Genomic DNA, 20,493 nt, shown 5'->3' on the forward strand with positions numbered 1-20,493 from the left:
GAGACTCTTCAAGCCTGTGGAATTCTCCCAGCAAAGACGGCATGCAAGGAGAGTGAAGCCAGACGAGGCAAGATAGAGAGGCAACGAGCTGAAAGAGGCATTACAGAGAAAGCATTAGAGAGAGATGGAGAGAGATGGGAGGAGGGAGGTCTTTGTACTTCTCTGCTCCTTTTGGCTCTTTTATTCCTCAACGGCTTGGTTTTATTGGTGGGTCGTTTAATAACAAGGGCTCTGCGTTTGAAATGAAGCCGCGTTTGCGTGGGCGAGCCGCCTTTTTTTTATTTTAAGATGGTAATTTTTGTACTAGGGGTGAGAACTGGAGAGAGATCGGAGTGAACGAGAAAGAGAATACACCAGAGAGAGTAAGGAGAGAGACTCTGAGGGAGAGCAAGAGGGTGAGAGTGTGGGAGAGGGAGAATTCAAGGAGAATACAAGGGAGGGAAGTGGGTTAATTTATTTCATTTGTAAGAGAAAGAACCTAAAATGAGAAAAAAAATAAAAGGTTAGTGATAGTGAGAAAGAAAGTGTAGGATGCTGTTTTCATGAACAAGCAGCTTAATGCACACGGGCAGCCACAGTAAGCCTGCTAGAATCTCCCTGCGCCTGAGGCCATCTGTGAGCAGAATAGCAATTTTATTACTTTGTCATTAAACCAATTTCACAGCAGTATTGTTTGTTAATGAGCAGCCGCAAACGAGCGAAGATGTCACGTACTAGAATAGCAGCAAGATTTGTGACCCCGGCACTCCTCTATCTCATTCTCCCAACCTGTACCTCATTCTTATTCCTCTGCTCTGTCTGCCATCATCTTCTTTCTTAACATCCTCACCGTCATCCTTGTGCACTCTCTCTCTCTCTCTCTCTCTCTCTCTCTCTCTCTCTCTCTCTCTCTCTCTCTCCCCCGCCATCCTCCCATCCTGCTCATCCTTCCCATCCTCCCCCTGTTATAGAGGTCCCCGGCTCATAAAAGGGGGAAACTGCTGAAAGATAAAATGCAAAGTCTATACAGTCAAGTCTCTGTTTATGAGCTTCCATTTTCCTGTACAGCTCATTGGGACAAATGGTTTCTCCACAGGCTTTCAGGGGCGTACAGTTGGAAAGCCTGGCATATTGGCCTGTTATTTAGCTCTAAAACCCAACACGAGTGCCAACGGCAAGTGCCAACAGAGGGACTAAGCATCTGAATAGGTGCATAAGTCCTTTGGATTGTATGCTAGATGATGTCATGCATTTTTTTTGTGAGTTTTCAAAGCTGTTATAGAGCACTCGGCTTGATCAGTCCTTTATTTATTTTTTTAAGAGTATTTGATTCGTGATGAAATCGCGCATTTTGAGAAAAGTCTAATTTGAGTTTTGGCTGTTGTTTGGAGTGCTCTGTTTTCACAAAGAAAGTCATGGGCTCCAGCTGCTGTGATGCTATATGTGTCTTTATGGCTAGTCTCTCTGTTTATGTTTTCACTCTTGAGGTCAGTTGGCACAGCTTCTTGGTCTTTTTGTGGCTTATGACTGGGAGAGCAGCAGTGACAGAGGCAAGAGAGTGAGACAGAGAATTAAAGTGAGGCCTCAGAGGATCAGACAACCTGACAGAGTAGATTTGGAATAATTAGTTTTATCTGCTGAGGGAGGTAGCCAGAGGAGCTGTGTGTTCGCCAAAAGGGTGCTGCGATGTGTGTGTTGGTGGTGAGGTGAATCGGGCGCCTGGATGTTGTGTATGTGTATTCGTGTTTTGAGGGGAGGAGTGGGGTGTGGAGGACTTAAAGGGATAAAGGTGACCAGGTGTAACAGAATGGCCTTGAGGCTATGTGTGTGTGTGTGTGTGTGTGTGTGTGTGTGTGTGTGTGTGTGTGTGTGTGTGTGTGTGTGTGCGTGCGTGTGTGTGTTTGTGTGTGTGTGTTGGAGCCAGGAAGGACAGGAGCTCCTTCTTTGGCTGAGCTCTTTAAACTCTGTGAACCTCCACAAGGTATTTTCTCTCTGTCCGGGCATGCTCATTCTCTCCCCCTTTCTGTTACTCTCCCTTTACCTCCTTCTTACACGCTTCACATTCCCTCTATCCCTGCGTTTCGATACCTATGTAAATAAGCATGTTCTTCTGTCTTTGCTTTGTTTGTGCAGTGTCACATTCAAAATAACCTCCAACGACCCCCCCCCTCCCCTTTAAGACACAATGACAGGGAGTCTTTTGGTATATGAAAACGGGAGAGAGTTGTAATCACATCTTTAACAACACCGCAGTGTATTATTCTTACCTGTTGTGTGTGTAATTTCTGAAGCTGTGATTCATGGCCCCATGCCCTCTGTGGCTTTGAGGTGCAGGCCAATAAGCGCATCATGGAAGACCCTATAAATCAATATAGTCCTTTGTTGGTTTAAGCCATGCTCTGCCCCAGTTGAGGCCTGTTATGGATGAGATATCAGTGGAGTTGGTGCCAAGCAGAAAAAGGGGGAGGGCAGAGCAGGAGGGAGGGAGTCATAGGGCCTCTCCGCAAAAACAATCCAATCTTAATTGGAACCGGGCCCAAACTCTTGCACATATCAAACCCGGTAATTTGCAATTTGGGAGAGGTGAGGAATAAATGGTGCCACTTGCTACCACGTTCTCTGCATGCAAACGTAAACACACACACACACACGGACTTTGATGAAGTTATCAGAGGTAGCTGGAAGAATTAGCCAGTATTAACCCACACTATAACATGCATAACAAGATGTGGAGATACAGAGGACGAGCAGAAGAAAGGAAGAGGGGGGAGAACAATGCAGAGTTTATTACCCTAATATAGGGTGTCTCTATTCCCAGACTTATGAATATTTATCCCTCCCATTACTGATGATGATGTTTCAATTGGGAGTCTCTGTGAGCATGTGAGGTGGATGGAAGGGGGGCAGGAATGCCTTTTTCCTGAGCAAGGGTGGCGGGTGTAAGCCTGTAACCCCCCTCCACCTCCCGCGCTTGATATATCTGCTTTATCATCTCCTTGTTATACTGTATAAGAGACTTCATCATCTTTCTCAAAGGTATTAGGTGAAGAAAAAAGCAAGAGTTCAAAGTAATATGTTTGTCATTTGATGAAAAGTTCCTCTTTTCTCCAAAACAATGGCAGATGTTTATGTAAAATTCATCTGCATTTTTTTAATCTTAACAAAATGAAACATATTTAAGAATCGGCTCTTCTGTATTATGGGGTTGTTACAAGACCCTTTATAGGAAGAATCACTCATGACAGTTCACAGACTTCAATTCAAAGACCATATTCTGCAGTGTTGAATGCGGCTTTGTTGTATTTGTTTAAGGCTGTCACATATGAAGGAGGCCAGTCAAAGCTGCACACAGTCAGTGGTGGAGCTGATCTGAGAGGCAGAGGGCTCGCTTCAGGCCACCAGGCACATCAGAGTCCCTGTGGTCTGCTCCACAGTGTCAGTGCTGTTTCTGCCAGCAGTCCCCCTCCACAAACAACAGCTATTTATATCACTCGCCTGCTGCTGGGCTTTTTAGCCCTAAACTCTGCTTCTGACCGTGCCGGCGCGTGTGTGTTTGTGTGCCTGTGTGTTGGTGCGTATGTATGTCAAAGCGATTATGTGCAATTGAAACTCTGATTAATTATTCAAAAGGGAAGTCAGAGGCAAGCTGACAACATTTAACCGATGACTCTCGTGGTCACTAATATGTGCTAGACGTGAACTCACTCACTCAGACACATCATGGAAACGTGCTCGATGGAAACACTCACTCACACGCCAGAGACACGACGATGAGAAGATGATGACATCCCAGTGGGAGGGAGAATCTCTTTCCAAAATACGCACGCGCACACACACTGAGTCCTGTACTCTCCAGGAGTCTGGTTCTTAAGGACTCCAGGTGCAGTGGCACCTTAACCCATGCGTTAAAGAATCTCAACGGTCAATCTGCCAGGTTTACGTGTCACTTTTAAATTGCCCACACTGCTGTGCATCTCACTGCCCTGAATTCATGCTTAATAGCACCAGTATGAGGAAGAAAAAAAACTGGCAAAAGCAGTGAAAGCATGTGCATGTATACATACGTTTGGGGGCGGGTTGGTAAAAATTTTTTTTTTTTTTTTAAAAATGGGGGCATCTTCTCTTCAATCTCCTATTGGCTCTGCTTTCTGACTTCTGCTAATGCATTTCTAGATCCAGGAGTGTGTGTACATGTGCAGCACATGCATGCTTATAATCGTACCCAAGCATGTATGTGTGTTGCGTAAGGATGTAACTGTTGCTCTTGGCAGGCCCCCTCTTCTTCTCTTTGTGCTGAACCCATTACAGTCTTATAAAAGAAGGGAGAAGAGAAAGACGTTTGTTATGAAGCAAAGGAAATAGATTGGCCTTATTTCCTGCCTGGCTGCTGCAACGCAGACACTTGTGTTGCCGAGACGATGCAGGCAATTGACACTCAATTTTGTTTGAAATATCACGCCTCTATCATGTCATTATCAGCTTCCCCTGGTAATCCACAAAGCCGCCCTGTTTGATATCTGACAATAATGGGGAGTCACAGAGTCACGGAATCTCTCACTCGATTACCAGGCGGAGAGAGGAAAAAGGGTCGAGAATGAAAGGGAGCAGAAGACGATAGACCGAGAGACAAAGAGAGGGTGAAAGAAATAGAAATAGAAAGATAATGCAGGAGAGAGACAGACAAGCTGGAGAAGCTACACATTTGTATGATAGCAGTGAGAAGTGCATGGAAACGGAGATTATACCTGCCCTCCCTGTACAAAGGAGCCCAACAGGTGTGGCATTGTGGGGGGGGGGGTCAAATCCGGGCAATATGGGTGGTACTCTTCACAACTCAGAAATTGGGGTGATCTTGTGAGCGCACCCACTCATCTCAGGAGGGCTGATGGGTAGGCTGGGGTAATGATAGTGTTTGATTCTTTCTTCCTTTCTTTCTTTTTTTTTTTCTCCCCCTTTCTCCTCTGTGTGTGTGAGCCAGCCTGCCAGTATGTCTCTGTTCTATTTCTCACTGGCCCTGCATGAAAGCAGGAAGCCCTCACCCACCCATAAGGTGAGAAGCTGGCTTATGGGAAATGAGCAATATCTTCCAGTTGCTGATGGCCTCTGTCATGCGCTATGTGCTGGAGCCTTTGACAGGGGCTAATTTTGACCTACGTATGTTGGTTGTTGGGTCCCTCAGCTCCGGGGCAGGCAGAAAATACCTTTTGTGCACCTATGCACGGTAATAAGGTGTCATCTTAAGGGAGGGGGTGTAAGAGAAAGAAGAAGGTCTTACTAACAAGGGAGCTGTGGATAAACTTTTCTGTAGTCCCCCTGTCTAGTGGTGATACTCACAAATAATAATGTAATAAAGAGGCAATCCAGGGTGGTGGCCACCTCTGAGGAGGAGGAGGAGGTTAGGCAAATATTAGGGGACTGGCTGGGAGAAAGAGAAAAGAAAAGATGATTTCATCATCCCTCTAAACATCAGGAAAGTGGAGGAGGTAGGGCAGGTTAGCCATGCTGGGTTGCTACAATAAGGACTCTTTCATACAGGTGTGTTGACGCCTGGGGCAGGCTTGGCCTCAGTCCATTCCATTCACCCGGGCTGATTTGAACAATAACTATCATATCTCTTAAAAGGGAAGGGAGGTTGAAGCGTCAAGAAGGAGATGCCTGAGAGCTGTGTCGGGGCCAAGAAAAACCCCCGCTGCCGTTGTCAGACCTTGTTGATGTTGCTGTGAGTTTTTTTTTTTTTTTTTTTTTTTTTTTAACCCCCACCCCCTTAACCCCCACATTTTCCCCTCTTCTCCTTTTTCTCCCTCCACTTCTGTACTGGGTTCAGTGTTTTTTATGCCGTAGGACAGTGTGTGGTGAGGAGACAGAGGAACAAAGTGCTGCTGTGTGGAGCAGCAGCTGCTGCTTGCCGGATCAAAGGGGCAACAAGCGTGGTCTTCCTGGCCCAAAGCTGCTCTGGAGGTGTTTGACGGACAGTCAGCAGCTGGGGCCGCACAGCCCGCCCTGTAGGGGTCAGGCTGCTGGACTGCAAGGCCCAGAGGTGACATGCCCTCACTGGACAGGGGGAAGAGGGGAGAAGGTGTTAGATGGGAGGGTAAATAGTGGGAGAGATGTCTATGTTTGTTTCTTTTGTTGTTTGTCTTGCTGTTGTAGTTGAGAGAGTTATTTTAGGAATTATTTTTCCATATTTTTTTTTATCAGATATTTGCTCTTGTGTGATGACTGAGTGAGTTCACACCTGTTCATCATAATGCATAGGTGGTAGTTGAAGCCTGATTTTAAGGCTAAACCATGACTAGCACTCCACACTGCAGTATTCCACCTCTTTGGTGCTGACAGAGAATCAGAGCGAGAAGGGAGACAGAGAGCAAGCATGCCGCAGTGCTATTGATTTATTTTAATTAGCTCCTCGTTAAATCGTGTCAGTTTGCAACACAAATATATAATTCTTTGTCTGATTTTCCACTGGAGTCTTAATGACTCGTACTCTGCGGGTTTCAGAGAGAAATGGCTTCTGCAGCTAGACTGACAGAGCAATGCAAATGTTAGTCATATAGGGCTGAGGGGGGGGATGCCACAAATGGGCAATGAGTGGAGTAATAAAAAGGGAAAGAAAAACAGGTCAGTGAAAGTCCATGGAGGAGAGGTGAAACAGTCCCCCTTTCAGTGGCAGACAAAAGAGTGTGTGTGAGGGGGGGGGGGGTGCATGGAGGCATGGTGGATGAGAGAAAGAGGGAGAGAGGGAGAGATAGACAGAGGTAAAACTATGTAAACACAGTGGCTGCCCCAAACGTGGGCCCTCTCTGACGTCCCTAAAAAACGATCTCGCCTTGCTCCGCTTCACATCTGCACTAAATCAAACACGGGGGTGAGGTAATGTTCGCCCGCCGTATGTCTCTTGACTCATGTTTTAACTTAAAGAAAGGGAAGGAAAATGGGGAAACACTGTCTCTGCTAGGAATGAGCTTGAGGAAAACTTCTCCGTTCCTTCCACATCTCTTTGTCTCCATCCTGGAGGAGTGGACCCCGTGAAAAGCTCTGTCGTTATGATAAATCTACAGATACAGTGGGTTCAGTCAGGTGGCAAACTATGTTACCAGGGGCCTGCCTGGACCATGTGAGCTGATTAAATCACTGTTGTTGACACTACAGTAGATCAGTGTTGGAGGTTCAGTAGCCCCAGACTGCCCCACTGTCTGACCGGACCATAATGAGTGTTTGCTTATACTAAACACACCCTCCTCGTGAGGTTAATTTGCATGCACTTCCTGGTCAAAGGACATCCAGTGTTTTAACTCCTTTTTCTGTCTTTCCTCGCAGGGGAGGGGGGGGGGGGATCAAACTAAAGCCTTCCTCCTTTGATTCCAGCCAGTTGTGACTCAGTATGCTGGGGGTTTGGAATCTTTATGTCTGTCTGAAGCGGAAGTATGGAAGCAATGAGCTTTAATAGGAACCAGAGGACAGTCATGTTTGGAAGCAGTGATCACGGATTGAGTTCAGCACGTTTTTGTTCAGATTGTGTTGCATCTAATCTTCCTACAAAGACAGACGGGAATTTGACTGACAAACGGAAACGTGCAACCCCCCCCCTTTTTTTTTCTCGCTGGCATATGAGCTTTCAAAATGGGCATGTGCAGGTCAGCCATGAAGGCAATAAACTGTCAACGATTTCTGTGTCACAATTTCAAAGCCACCTCCTCTCTTTGCAAGCTCGACATTGGGAGCAGTCTGGTGCTTGTTTCTCGGAGAAGACATGTTTAGTGTTTCTCTGTTTCCCTCCTGGCTCGCTCCGGCTCTGGCTCGGTTTCTTTCTTTCATCACAAACTCGTCAAACGAGTGACCCCGCTCCTGATTGGCTGGGTTGCTTCCGATCTCTACAGCAATTGGCTCTCCAAGCAAGAGAGGCTCTCTCTCCTTGGCGTTTCCCTCTCTCTCTCTCTCTCTCTCTCTCTCTCTCTCTCTCTCTCTCTCTCTCTCTCTCGTACTCTCACTCTCACTCTCTCTCTCTCTGTCTCTTGGCTGTGCTCCAGGGTAGGGTGGTTTGGCATGACAATTTCTCAGGGAAGGAATGCTGACAACAGGAGCGAGTTACCAGGTGTGGCTGCAAGTCAGTTAACCAGAAACAAGGCCTTTCTGACAGATTGAGATGAGGAAGTAAGAAGAAGGAAAAAAAAAAGAAGAATAAAGAGGAGCACTGAGTCAGACAGACTGGTTTGCTGTGATTACATCTTCAGACTTGCAGTAACCTTTTGTCGACATATAAGACCCTTTCTTTCATGATGACAATGCAGTTGCTGCATTAAAGGAAAAGTCTCATAAAGTTGAAGGACTCCACTTCATAAAAGAGAACCACATGGTATGTTATAGGATTATGTAAGTTCCCTAATAAATCTGCATCTCTTTTTCTGTGTCTGACCACCTTGCACCCCCACACGCACCATACATACTGGCTATAGCATAACACTGTATGCTAGCCAGGGTATTTAACACCTAAAGAGGCACTCTCTGAAGCCCCCACCAACCACCTCCCCCTTGAGAGAGCAGATATTAGTAACCAGGGATGATGTGTTGATCCAGCCTAGTGGAGACTCTGTGTCAAGTGGACTCCCGCTGCCTTGGCTCCATCATTCATATCTGCCTGTTATTTCCCTCTGTGACCTGCACGGCCACAACACTCACGGCTCTACTAAACGTTATATCATCAAGGAGCCGAGTTCTCAGTCTTCCAGTGGAGATGCATGTCGTTTCCGTACATATTACATGTGTTTGCACACATTGCATCCCTCACACCATTTCAGGGCATGTCAGCGGGACGTGCTACCGCGGGGCCAGTTGGCAGTAGTGTGTGAAGAATGTGCTGACATGCACAATACACACATATTGACTGACACATGCATACATATTCACATGCATGCTCCAAAGCGTACTTAGCACTGCAAGTGCAGTTTTTGATATGCGACTTGAAAATGTGTTGAAGACTTATTGGCTGGAGGAAACCAGTCGCTCGCATTAAACGGCTGTGGGACGTCTGCCCCTCACCAGCCTGCTTTCTCCTGGGGTTATTGTACACATTCTGAGCTGTATCCCGAAGAATGACCTCCACACGACCCCCTAACCTTGCCTTTAATTATTTGTTTGAAGACAGCATGGAGTTCCCATGCTGAGCGGTACTCTGTGTATGTGTGTGTGTGTGTGTGTGTGTGTTGGTGTTTCAGTGCTCTAACATTGAGCAGAGGCAGGCCATAATAAGCTAGACCACCAGATGTAGATAATAAAACTTGGGCTTTGGGTTGGAGGTTTTTTAGCTGGTGTCCCCTGTGAGCCTCCTGTGTTCTGGTTAGCCTACGGACACACTGGCGGTGGTTGTGGTCATGTCCATCGTGTCGATTTGTAGATTTACTGCACGCACGTATGTTTTAGCGAGTGGTTTAAGAATTCCGAGTCCCTGTGGTCAACTTCTGTTTGTCTCTCGGGACTTCAGGTCCTCAAATCCATCCATCTGACTGTCCATCCGAGCTGACTGGCCCTCATCTCCGGAGGATTCCTGGTTGTGTTGTTCTAAGCACACTCCATTAGCAGCTCACGGGTCGAGGGAAAACAGTGTTATCAGCCCCGACTCTGATAATCTCAATTGGCTTTACTCAGACTGATAAAAGGTGCTCTAAGGCCACGAGAGGGGCCTTTTTGGTCCCCCACCCACCCACCACACACACACACACACACACACACACACACACACACACACACACACACACTCCCTCCCTCCAGTGCACCTCATCGCCTGCCGGTTACTGTGGCAACTTGTTTAGTGTGCAAAAACACAGAGCCTTTGTGACTGTGTGGTGTGATTATGGTGGTAGTTAGCCAATGGGGAATCCTGACAAGAAGCAGGCCCATCTCTGAAGCAGCCTGTAGGGAAATATTTGAATATCCATATGTTTGTCTACACAGCAATGAGTCGTTTCCACACTGAAAATCACCATTTCAATGAGAGTAAACACTCTGGTTGCTAAACTTTTTATTGTATACATAGTCATACATTTCCTGAGAAACACTGTTTTTACGTAACAATTTAGAAAAGAAGAAATCTCAAGATTGCATGATCATACACAATATATACAACATATACTGTACGTAGAGTACTTCCTCTGCAGTCACTGGAAACCGTATGGTCAATTTTAGCACCTGGGAAGAACATTCCTAATATTATGTGTTTATGGTTATGACCCAGAATAGGTAAGAATGCACATGGTTGTGATTTTGAGCCCCTTGGTGCATCTAGAGAGGAAGAAAGCAGGACATATATTTTGGCGAGTCTTGTACTCTGTGCTTAAAGAGGGAGTGTGATGCCAGGAATGTCTCACTGTTTACTTGCTCAGCTGGTTTTGATGCTCGAACCATCTTCCTCTCTTAAGCACTGCAGGCATTTCTGACAGCAGAGCTATTGAACGATGCTTTGTCCCCTTTGTTCCATCAAAAAATACTTTCACAGTTAATAAAACTTAATCCTCATTCCTCCCTTAAATCACAAATCATGCGTTACAATCATATAATTTCCAATCTGACTCTCATTCACTCCACCTCCTCCCTTCCTCCTCTTCTCGTTCTCTCTTATTCTCATATGGATGTGTTTCATCTTTCTCTCTCAGGGGCCCGCAGCACCCCTGCGTACCTGCACTCTGGATGCCCCCTGGCAAATGAGCACCACGTCTCTCTTTTCCCAACCGTGCATTTTGTACGTTTAACCATGTCACTTTGAGCCGGGCAGATTACAGGCGTTTAAGTTCATTGGAGAAGGTAAGGGCAGGTATCAGGGCTTCATGGGGGATTAGGAGCCCAAATTGGTTCCAGCTCTCCCTTCCTTCTAATGACCTGTTCTTTAGCCGTATTGATGGTGCCGTGGTCCGTGTGTTAGGAGAGGGCGGTGAGGGCTTTTTTTTTTTTTTTTTCTCTCCTCTGCTTTTTTTTTTTTTTCGGAATCAGTAAAGGACTCAATGCTGGACAGCTCCAACGTGATTTGAAACCCCTCTTTAATATCAACCACATGGTGGTACCTGTAGTGCTGTGTCCACGCTACGTTTTCAAGTTTATGAAAGTGAATGAAAGAAAGCCAGAATGAGGGGTGACGGAGGGAAAGGTGGAGGGCTTGCATGGCCTGAGTGGCCAGCTTGCGTTTGACACAGCCCACGGCACTCCCATTCGAAGTTAAAAAGGTTGCCCCTGGCTGGCAGTCACCTCCGGATGACCTCCGGCTCTACACTGGAAAAGCCACAGGAGCAAGGCTGGCTGGGGAGGCTTTGTGGAGCTGCACTTATTCGCTGCTGTGGCGGTGATAAAACTTCAGACAGCCTAATTGATGGGCTCACTGACATAACAATACCTTGTGAAAGCACGGAGTGGCCCATGCCTGGTCCTCATTTCTAGACAGCTGGAAGGGGAGCAGAACCCCCTACAATGCAGCCAGAGTGGGGAGACGTGGGGGGTTGGAGTAGTGGGGTTGCAAAGAAAGGAACCATTTGTATCCTGCATTTTGCTAACTTCAAGCTTACTTTGAAATTTCACTCCACAATAACCCTGCAAAAGTCCTATTTTGGAGAGGGAACTGTTGACAGGATCCTGTACACTATGTATAAAGTTGCTGCGTGTCTTAACCGACTGCAGGAGTGACTGAGAAAGAAAGAAAGCGGGAGAAAGGGATGTGCCATGGTGAGGGTTCTTCTGTGCCCAAGCTGCACTTAATACTTGAGGAATGTCTCCCCGGTGCCCATAGCAACCAAACGTAATCAAAAGCTTTATTAAAAGAGGGGGGAATAGATCATAAGGAACATTAAAAGTATCCCTCACTGGGTTCCCAAGTCAGCACACAATTGCCCTTTTGTTTGTTGCTGTTTTGTTGTGTGCGCCTCTCTCAAGGACTCGGTGGCTAATGTTGCCATTAAGTCTTGCAAAAGTGTTTTGTCTTTGTGGTGGCTTGTGATGAATCTCTTCGTGTCTGAATGCAGGGTGATTTAACATTTGTTTTTCTCCTCTGTTTTTTTTCTCTTTCTCTGCCAGGTTTATTAACGCCAGGAGAAGAATAGTACAACCCATGATTGACCAGTCAAATCGAGCAGGTAAAAAAAACAAAAACACAGAGCAATCCAGCTGATCTACAGTAAACACTGCTTCTTTTCTCTGCATGAAGACACCCTTTCCAAATCCGCTACTGGCAAATACATCATGCCTGGAGTCCTGATTTAATAAAAAATAAAAAAAAAATAAAAAATAAAAAAAATTTGGTGGGCCACCCTACACCTACTCCCAAAATCTGTGCTCCTCTTCCTCCATTCATTCCCTTTTCCATTTTCTCAATGAGATGAGTTCAGCAGTGGTGCGGGCCGTTTGCTGATTGACTCTAATTGGAGATTTCCCAGTCTAAGTGGAGAGAGAGGTATATTAGCACTCTCTCTGTGAATTGCTAATTGGACACTAGAGGAGTGCCAGAAATGCTAGCAGCAATTTATGAGTTATCTCCTTTTTTACTGTTTTGTTTTTAGTATTTTCTTTTGCGTTTTAGGGGGAAGATTTGATTTGTATTTAATTCCTTTAAGGTTCACTCTTCTGAATTTTGATCTTAAGTAGCCTTTCAGCACATTTCAAAAATCAAGACCTCGACACAACTACTTCATCAAATTTTCATTTCAACAATATCAATTTTTAGTCGTGAACACGACCCTTAGGAGGGAGAGGGAGTTTTTATACGATTCCTTGATTAAATCAGATCTTGTGTTTTGATTTAACGTCTATGCAGTGAGAAACTTGCATTTGTTTCAGACAAATTATGGAAAGCTTCATATTGTTGACTGATACGACCCTAATTTTCCATATCTATTGTGTTCAGATTACAAAAAAAGCACAAAGTGAGTAGTAAACACACCCCTACTGTGATCTTGTGCAATGATTCAGTCACCCTAAGCTTCATTGACTATGACTTTACCAAAAAGAAGCCGAGTAATTTGTCTCAGGGAGGGAAAAGCTGTTTTTGTTGATTAGCAGGCTCACCATGTTCTAAAGATCCCAATGTGCCAGGGTGGAGATTGTTCAAACAAACATGAGCCACGATTGAGATGCACTTACAAATGTGGGCGACTCTTTCCACACTTACTGCGCTTCTGGGTGGAAATATTTGACAGCATGCATCCAATGCGTGCCAATCAGCAATCTCTACAAATAGCATGACTAATATCTCCCTCTAATCTTTAAGAATTATAGATTATCCAAGATAATACTGTTACGGTCCCAGAATGCACTGTTTTCTGCAGTCTCCAAAGAGCATTAGTTCATTAAGTCTACAAGTAACCAAAACAAGACACAACTGAGCAAATTGATTGCTACTGTGTCCTCTGTATCATGACAGATAATCAGGTAAATCATTCCTAATATGAAATGATTTGTCAGTTTGAGGGATTATCTACTACTGTTAAGATTTGTACTTCTACCGTGTGTGAACACTGACTGGGTGAATTGCCTGCATTGCAGAAATTCTTCTCATCCTGTCAAACTGCATGCTTTTTTCTCTCGCTTCAAGAACAATGTATCTCCTGTGAGCGTGGTTTTGAATGACACTGGCTGCATGTTCGCACAAGTGTGTGTGTGAGTGCTTGCATGCATAAGGACCCACTGTATGCGTGTTTGCATGCCACGCGTCAGTCAATGCGGTCCACAAACATGAGCACAATGTCTTACAGTATGTTTGGGCTGGAGCTGGGACAATTGCTGATTGTCTGGTGTGTTTTCTCTTCTTCTTCCCCCCCCCTTCCTTTTTCATGTCCACGTTTTGACTACAATCAGGTTTTCTTCTTGATCCTTCAGTGAGCCAAGGAGCAGCATACAGTCCAGAGGGCCAGCCAATGGGCAGCTTCGTGCTGGACGGTCAGCAGCACATGGGGATCCGACCAGCTGGTGAGTCCGTCCACCTCTCCCCCTTCGTCCCTCTTTCCTCCATCATGCCTGCTTCACCAGACACCACTTTCACAGAGCTGATCAACTGATCCTCTTGTCTGTAGCATGAGATTTAGTCACCTCACCACAGAGCAGGTCCCCAAGTCAGCCACATAAACCCAATACTAACTGCACCACTACCACAATAGCCCTTATCTTTAAAAGTCCCCTCACTGTTCTCCAAATGGTCTGCTGCTTGTCTTGCTTGTGCTTTCCCCTCTAATCCCGCACATCTGGGAAAATCCTTCACAAACGATCATAACACTGGGATCTGTGGGAGGCACTGCAAAATACAAACTCTTAAGCTACTTCTTCACATCTTCTGTCGCCTCCCTCATTTTCCATCTCAAGCTAAACAATCTCATCCTCTCTATCAATGGGTCTTCACTGACCTCTCTGTGATTCAAACTCCTGCTGACCCTTTTTTTCTGGCATTTATCTCCTCTTTCCAGGGCCTATGAGTGGAATGGGGATGAATATGGGCATGGATGGGCAATGGCACTACATGTAACCTCCATCTTGTAACGCAAAGAAAAAGGGGGAAGTAAGTACTAGGCTCTTTTCCTTGTTGTTTCCATGTTGGGACTTTGGGTTTTATCATTTTCTTCCACCAACAATTCTCTTTCACTTCACCAGCACAATCTCTTCTTACCCTGGCCATAATTTTGCAGCAAACTCTGACTCTCTTACTCCCCAGCAACAACCATCAGCTAGCCTCCAGGGCTGTTTTTAGCAAGATGTTGTAAAGATGGAGGGAAGGGGGGGGGGCGCTGCGGATGAATTGAAGACTTGAGAAACGGGGGGGAATTATCCTGGGACAGAGAGGACCCCGACTTGTGGCGCCAGACAACAGGAGCGACAACAGAAGAAGGGGGGATATGAAGCAACCTGGCATGGCATTCACAAATTTATTTATCACAACAGCGCCATCGCTCTCCCCATCCTGGACAGCCAATGCAAATGTTGGACATTTAGGGAAAAAATAACATCTCCTGGGGAAGGGGCTGACAGGGAGAAATTAAGCAGGCTCCAGTGAAGCGATAAAGAAGGAGAAGTGAAACTGTCCTCTGAGTGACGTAAATCTGTCTAGGGAAGGATTGATGCCCAAATTATCTTATATGCAAAGACGGGAACACCGCAGTACATTACGGCCCCTGAGCGAGATATACGGGCCGTGGGTGACATGGCCGATCCTTCACTGGGGGTTTGGTTTTGAGCTGTGTAAAGGGAGGAATGAGTGTGCGGGTGGGGGGTGGGGGGGGCCGTGTGTTTTGATTATTTTTTACTGGAGGGAGACGATTTAAGGGGGGGCGGGGGCCAGTGACTAGCCTGACCTGAGACTTGCAGACAGGAGGAGGGAGACACTGAGATGAATTTATAAGGTTGTAGACACAAGCATGGGTCTAAAAGGAGGGGATCTCTTTCACACATACAGATACAGTCACTCTCTGTTGTGCTGTCTTACACGCGCGCGCGCACACACACACACACACACACACACACACACACACACACACACACACACAAAATCCCTTTACAGCTAAATGGCGGCGGTCTGATTAAGCTGGCCATTCTGCCACAGTGCTGACATTTGAAAAATCAAGACATATCACATCCCAAAGGCGGCAGGGCAGACGAGATTTTATTTAACACCTAAACTCCCTTGCCCAATGAGGCACAATATAATAACACTTACCTTGATTAAGAGAACCCTTTATATGTAAATGGAGACTGGATGTTCCAAAGGGTCACTGCGGCAATTCTGCCGACAGAGATCATTTCACCCCTCAAGTCCTCGCGTCCTCTCTCTCTTCCTCTATTTCTCTCTGTCTCTCGCACGTTTTCTCTCATCTCCTCCTGTCTTTGCTAATGGCAGTGGAAAAAAAAAAAAAAAGGAAAAGCAGGAAGCAATGTTCCCTAAAACAGCCACACAGAGACAACATTTGCTCAGGTTGGCTAATTCTTAATATAGGGCTATATAATTTTGAGACTATTTAATTACGTAACATACTTTATGCTTCATGACCAATTACATTAATAGCTTAATACAGAGGAATATTATCCTCTCTTGATTTGATTACACAGCCACACAATATGGTATATTTGGTACTTAATTATGGCCAGCCATTGAGCAGGACTGGTGTGCCATAACAGAAGTGCACAGCCTCAGCGAGGGAGGCAGGCATGCAGAGATGGCAGGAGAGAGAGGCCCAGTCTGTCCTCGGTTATTGTCTTCAGATGGTTTTACCACTCTTGTTAATAAAGGAGGGGGGGGGGGGTCTCAGATCTACTTAATGGAATGACTGCAGCTTACAAGACTGGAGATTACCAGCGTACAGTGTCAAAAACATCTGCTGGGCCTTTTAACAGGAGCTGCTCTAGGTTATATGGAGGTGAGGGCACCCATCATACCCTAACACCCTGAATGATTTATTTATTTTATGACCCCAGTAGTGAGGTTTTAAGAGACCTGCTCTGACAAACACTTGCATTTCAAATGAACTGACATGGAAAGGCAGTATTAGAAAATGGCACAGCTTTCAACCAGTGAGACTGGCCATTAATCTTGGCCTTTGCTGTCCCTCTCTCCTTTCTGTCCTCTTCCTCTTCCCCTCACCGGGGCCCTCCAGTGTAATTTCTTAATTGCAGTGTACTAAGGTGGAGGAATGCAGAGAGTGAGCATGCCTAGTGACCTTGCAGCGACCTCTCCCCTCCTATTACAGCTTCTAATCCCCCAGGGGTTCACATTACAAAGCAGGCCAACCCCAGACCCAATCCCAGACCCAGGCCCCCTGGCTCCAGCGGGACCTCCTGCTCACTTGTCTCTCCCTAAGGTCCAGGCTTCTGGACCAGCCATGTTCCCATACTTCAGTCCCAGGCTCCAGGAACAAACATCCCCCCCCCCCTACATCCTACTCTTTTCTTTCTGATTACAACAACAGCCATGTGAAAAGCCAAACAGTGGCACTGCTGAGTCGGCTCTGTGTCCTGGGTCCTGTCACAGCGTGAGAGATGCCAGCCTGCTGAGGTCTCTACACATATGAAGTGGAGTCCATCTTAAGGCACATCAACATACCCCACCTCCTTTTCCTTTCCTTTCTCTTTCTACTTCCTTTTGTCTTTGTTACTCTGTCGTGCTGCTGTTTCCTACTCTCTTTTTTTCCCCCTTACAAAACCCACACTCAATGCATCTATGAGCGGTACTTTGTTTCGCCGAAAAATGCTCTTATTCAGGGATGGAAACAAGTCTTTCATGTTCACTGTCTGGTGATACAACTAACTTAGTCCTAAATTATTTAACAACTTCTTTTAAGAGATTCTAAATCAAATATGTTCACAGAGGGACGTCCCCATGAGAGAATGCCTGTTCGGTTTTGTCACTAAACTCAGCTGGGGAATTGACTGTTCCACTTGTAAAAGTATTGGCACATCCCCACATCAATACGCCTGCTTGGTTTTCCTCACATCCTCCAGGACTTCAGTGTCTGTGGATGACTGGGGATCATTTTCCAACCTGAGACCTGACCACAACGCTATTGGGCATTGTAAACCACTCACCATAGCCTAAAATAGCCCAGTGCAATAATGTCTCTCTTTACTTGTAAGAAGCTAAAAGCTCCGCAGTCACGGACGCAGTGTCATAAAATCGTCTAAGCTCTTTGTTGGTGGAGTTGAGTTTAAATTGAATTAAGGCCTGTTAATGGAGAAGGAGCATGTCAAAGCTGCAGCGAGAAGATAGTTTTATTGACTCCGTGAATACGTTTGTGTCTTTCTCTCAGGTCTGCCAGGCCTGCCGGGGGAGTATGTACCTCAGAGCGGTCCTATGGGCATGAGCATGGCCCCGCCCACCTACACCAACCCTCATCAGATGACCTCTCACCCTTCCCAGCGCCGACACGGACCCCCTCTCCACGCGTACCTACCTGATCATCCCCACCACGCCCACCACCTTCACCACCACCCTCACCACGCCATGCTGATGCACGGAGGACCCTCGTCACACCCAGGAATGACCATGTCTGCACAGAGACCCCCTTTGCTCACTCCCATTGACCCCAGTACTGGAGGACAAGGCCTGGACATCCATGCCCAATAGTATAAGGGAACTTTGCTACCACGACAACAGCAGCTACTACAAGAAAACAGTGGAAAAAAAAAAAAAAAAAGAAAGCAGCAGCCCACAACAAATCCTATTTTGAGACTATTTTTAAGAATAAAAAGCAAAACCTTTTGACCAGAATTTGACACTAAAGAAACAGAATTCCAGATGAGCTGTGATAATTCTTTTTTTTCTTTTTTTTTTTAAACTTGTCAATTTTGTTACTTTCATCCAAACGGAGGACCAAGCTGTCAAGAACACTTTGTAAAGTCTTGGGCTTTTGGTAAAGATCAACGGAGGATGTTTTGACGTACACGTGTGCAAAGAAATGGACAGACGCGCACACTCAAATAAAACACACACTTTTCGCACACCCACTCACACACCATCATAAACATGTTCCGTACTCTTTCATGTGACGCGCTCAAACGCTTCTAAAATAATATCACTCTGGAAGATTTAAAAAAGAAACAACAGAAAGACTCCAAGAGTTATAACTACTGTAGTATAAAAAGTATAGATAAATAAGTTAAAACTTGTGCATTTTTTTTGTTGATCACATGGTTTATGTTTCCTGAGCTAGTTTTAGAATTAAAGGTTAACCTTTTCTCTCTCACACTGTGTGTGCTCCTTCCTGGAGGAGAAACTGTCTCGCAGCACAGCACTATAAAAGAAAAGAAAAGAAAGAAAAAAAAAAAAAAAACAATAAGAAGATGGAACATCTCAAAAAGGCTTCAAACCACAGAGGGCAATCAGGTCCTGTCCCCCATAAGAACAGGGCATGATGGGAAAAGGCTGCTAAATGACACCGGATCTCTCCAGAAGATTCAGTTTGAACATTTGTCATGCCCCTCATTTTTTTTTTTTGGTTCATGAATGAATGTTGCCCTGTAGGTTTTAAAGGAAAAAAAAAGTTCTTTGTTTGAATTGCCCAAGCACTGGATTGTGTTGGTTTTATACATTTTTATTTTAATATTATTTTATTTTTTTGTACCCTGGACTCTCGTTGGTAAGAGCCTATTGAAGGAAGCTTAATAGTGGAAAAGCAACATCCTACGGCGCTTCTTTATCTGCGGATCAACATTCTTGCCATAAGGACAATACTGACACAAACGTTGATTCTGTGGCACTGGAGAAGCATTTGATGGTTGATGCACCAAAAAACCCGAAAGAAAAAGAAAAAAAAGAAAAAGAAAAAAAAAACTTAAATTATGAACTCAATGCTTTTGGGAGAAAAAAGCTGAGAGAATATTGTAACAAACTTCGTACAGAGTTCAGTCTATTAATTGTTTCATGTTAGATATTCTATGTGTTTACCTCAATTGAAAAAGAATGTTTTTGCTAGTTTCAGATCTGCTGTGGCATTGATATTGTATGTCCATGAATTCCTTCCTTTTTCAGCACGTGTTCCTCACTAGATGATAAGATGCCGTCTCCCTTAAGCTTTGTCAAAAATACATTAAATACTTGTATGAGGACTGTGACGTAATGTTTAAAAGGTGTTCAGTCACAAATGCTGTAATAAATATTTCATTTTTGATTTTTGTTAGATTTTTGCGTGATTAACTGTCTTGTATACCAAGTCTTAATTCACTTTTCTATTTTAAAGTAATACAATGAATTAGTTTGTTATTAGAAAACCAATTTTGAGTATATTGTTCCCTGTTAAATTTTTTTTTTTTTTTTTTTTTTTTTTACAGATGGTCATGAAAGTACATCAATTCTCACTTTCCTCCAGCACTAGCTTGTTTTAACCAGGCTGCCCTCTTCAATATTGAGTGTCCTCTTAAAACGACAATAACAAATTATGGATGAAATACATCTTGCCATGGCAATTTATTTAGGCACACAAATGTACCCTCCAAATGATAAATAACTGTCAAATGCAAATTAAGGGGGAAAATTGCACAGCAAATTCACCACCAACTCATCTTAGTTTTACACCAAAAGGTAAACTATCAGCAGCGAATTGGAGGGAAATAAAAACTGTTGACGGTGGCCTTCAAGTTCTTGATAAACCAACCCGTTGGTCAAAAATGGCAAAATAAGCAAAAATAATTATATTGAAAATATCCCAGTTTAAGAAAATAGATAGGAAGTAAGTAGCCTAGATGTAGATTAATGTTGTGGATATTTCAACTTCTGTAAAAAAAAAAAAAAAAAAGGGTAATTTAAATAATAATAATAATAATAATACAAAAGAAAATTATATGTATTCTCTCACTCACTCTATCCCTGCTCCTTCAAACAATAGAGTAATGGTTCGTCCCCAGAATAATTGCTCTTACAGTGAGAACCATTGCTGGCCCTCTCAGGGTGTTCTGTGCTCATTTCTGCCGTTTTGCAGCGCCGCCTGTCGGCCCCATGTGGCACCGCCGTCCTGGAGTACACGGATGGGCTTTGATAGGCTATCTCCACTCTCTTTTCTCTATCTCTTT

General features: G+C 44.8%; 1 protein-coding gene across 7 annotated transcripts in view; it reads left to right on the plus strand.

Moving 5' to 3' along the window:
- The window catches only part of meis2a (Meis homeobox 2a), an 81,644-nt gene extending 62,049 nt beyond the window's left edge, over positions 1–19,595 (plus strand). For 3 of the 7 annotated variants that reach the window (XM_069152485.1, XM_069152486.1, XM_069152487.1), the window contains exons 10-13: positions 12,031–12,089; positions 13,807–13,917; positions 14,409–14,500; positions 17,736–17,827. In XM_069152485.1, coding sequence (XP_069008586.1) covers positions 12,031–12,089; positions 13,807–13,917; positions 14,409–14,467 — 229 coding nt within the window. In that variant the 3' untranslated portion in view covers positions 14,468–14,500; positions 17,736–17,827. Of the gene's footprint in view, positions 1–12,030; positions 12,090–13,806; positions 13,918–14,408; positions 14,501–17,735 lie in introns of all 7 variants that reach the window. The other 4 variants (XM_069152488.1, XM_069152489.1, XM_069152490.1 and 1 more) reach the window with 3 other exon arrangements.
- Positions 19,596–20,493: the final 898 nt, after the last annotated feature.

This window comes from Embiotoca jacksoni, unplaced genomic scaffold, assembly GCF_022577435.1.
Source record: "Embiotoca jacksoni isolate LCO1_2020_lvr unplaced genomic scaffold, fEmbJac1.0.p SCAF_18, whole genome shotgun sequence".
Classification (NCBI taxonomy): domain Eukaryota; kingdom Metazoa; phylum Chordata; class Actinopteri; family Embiotocidae; genus Embiotoca; species Embiotoca jacksoni.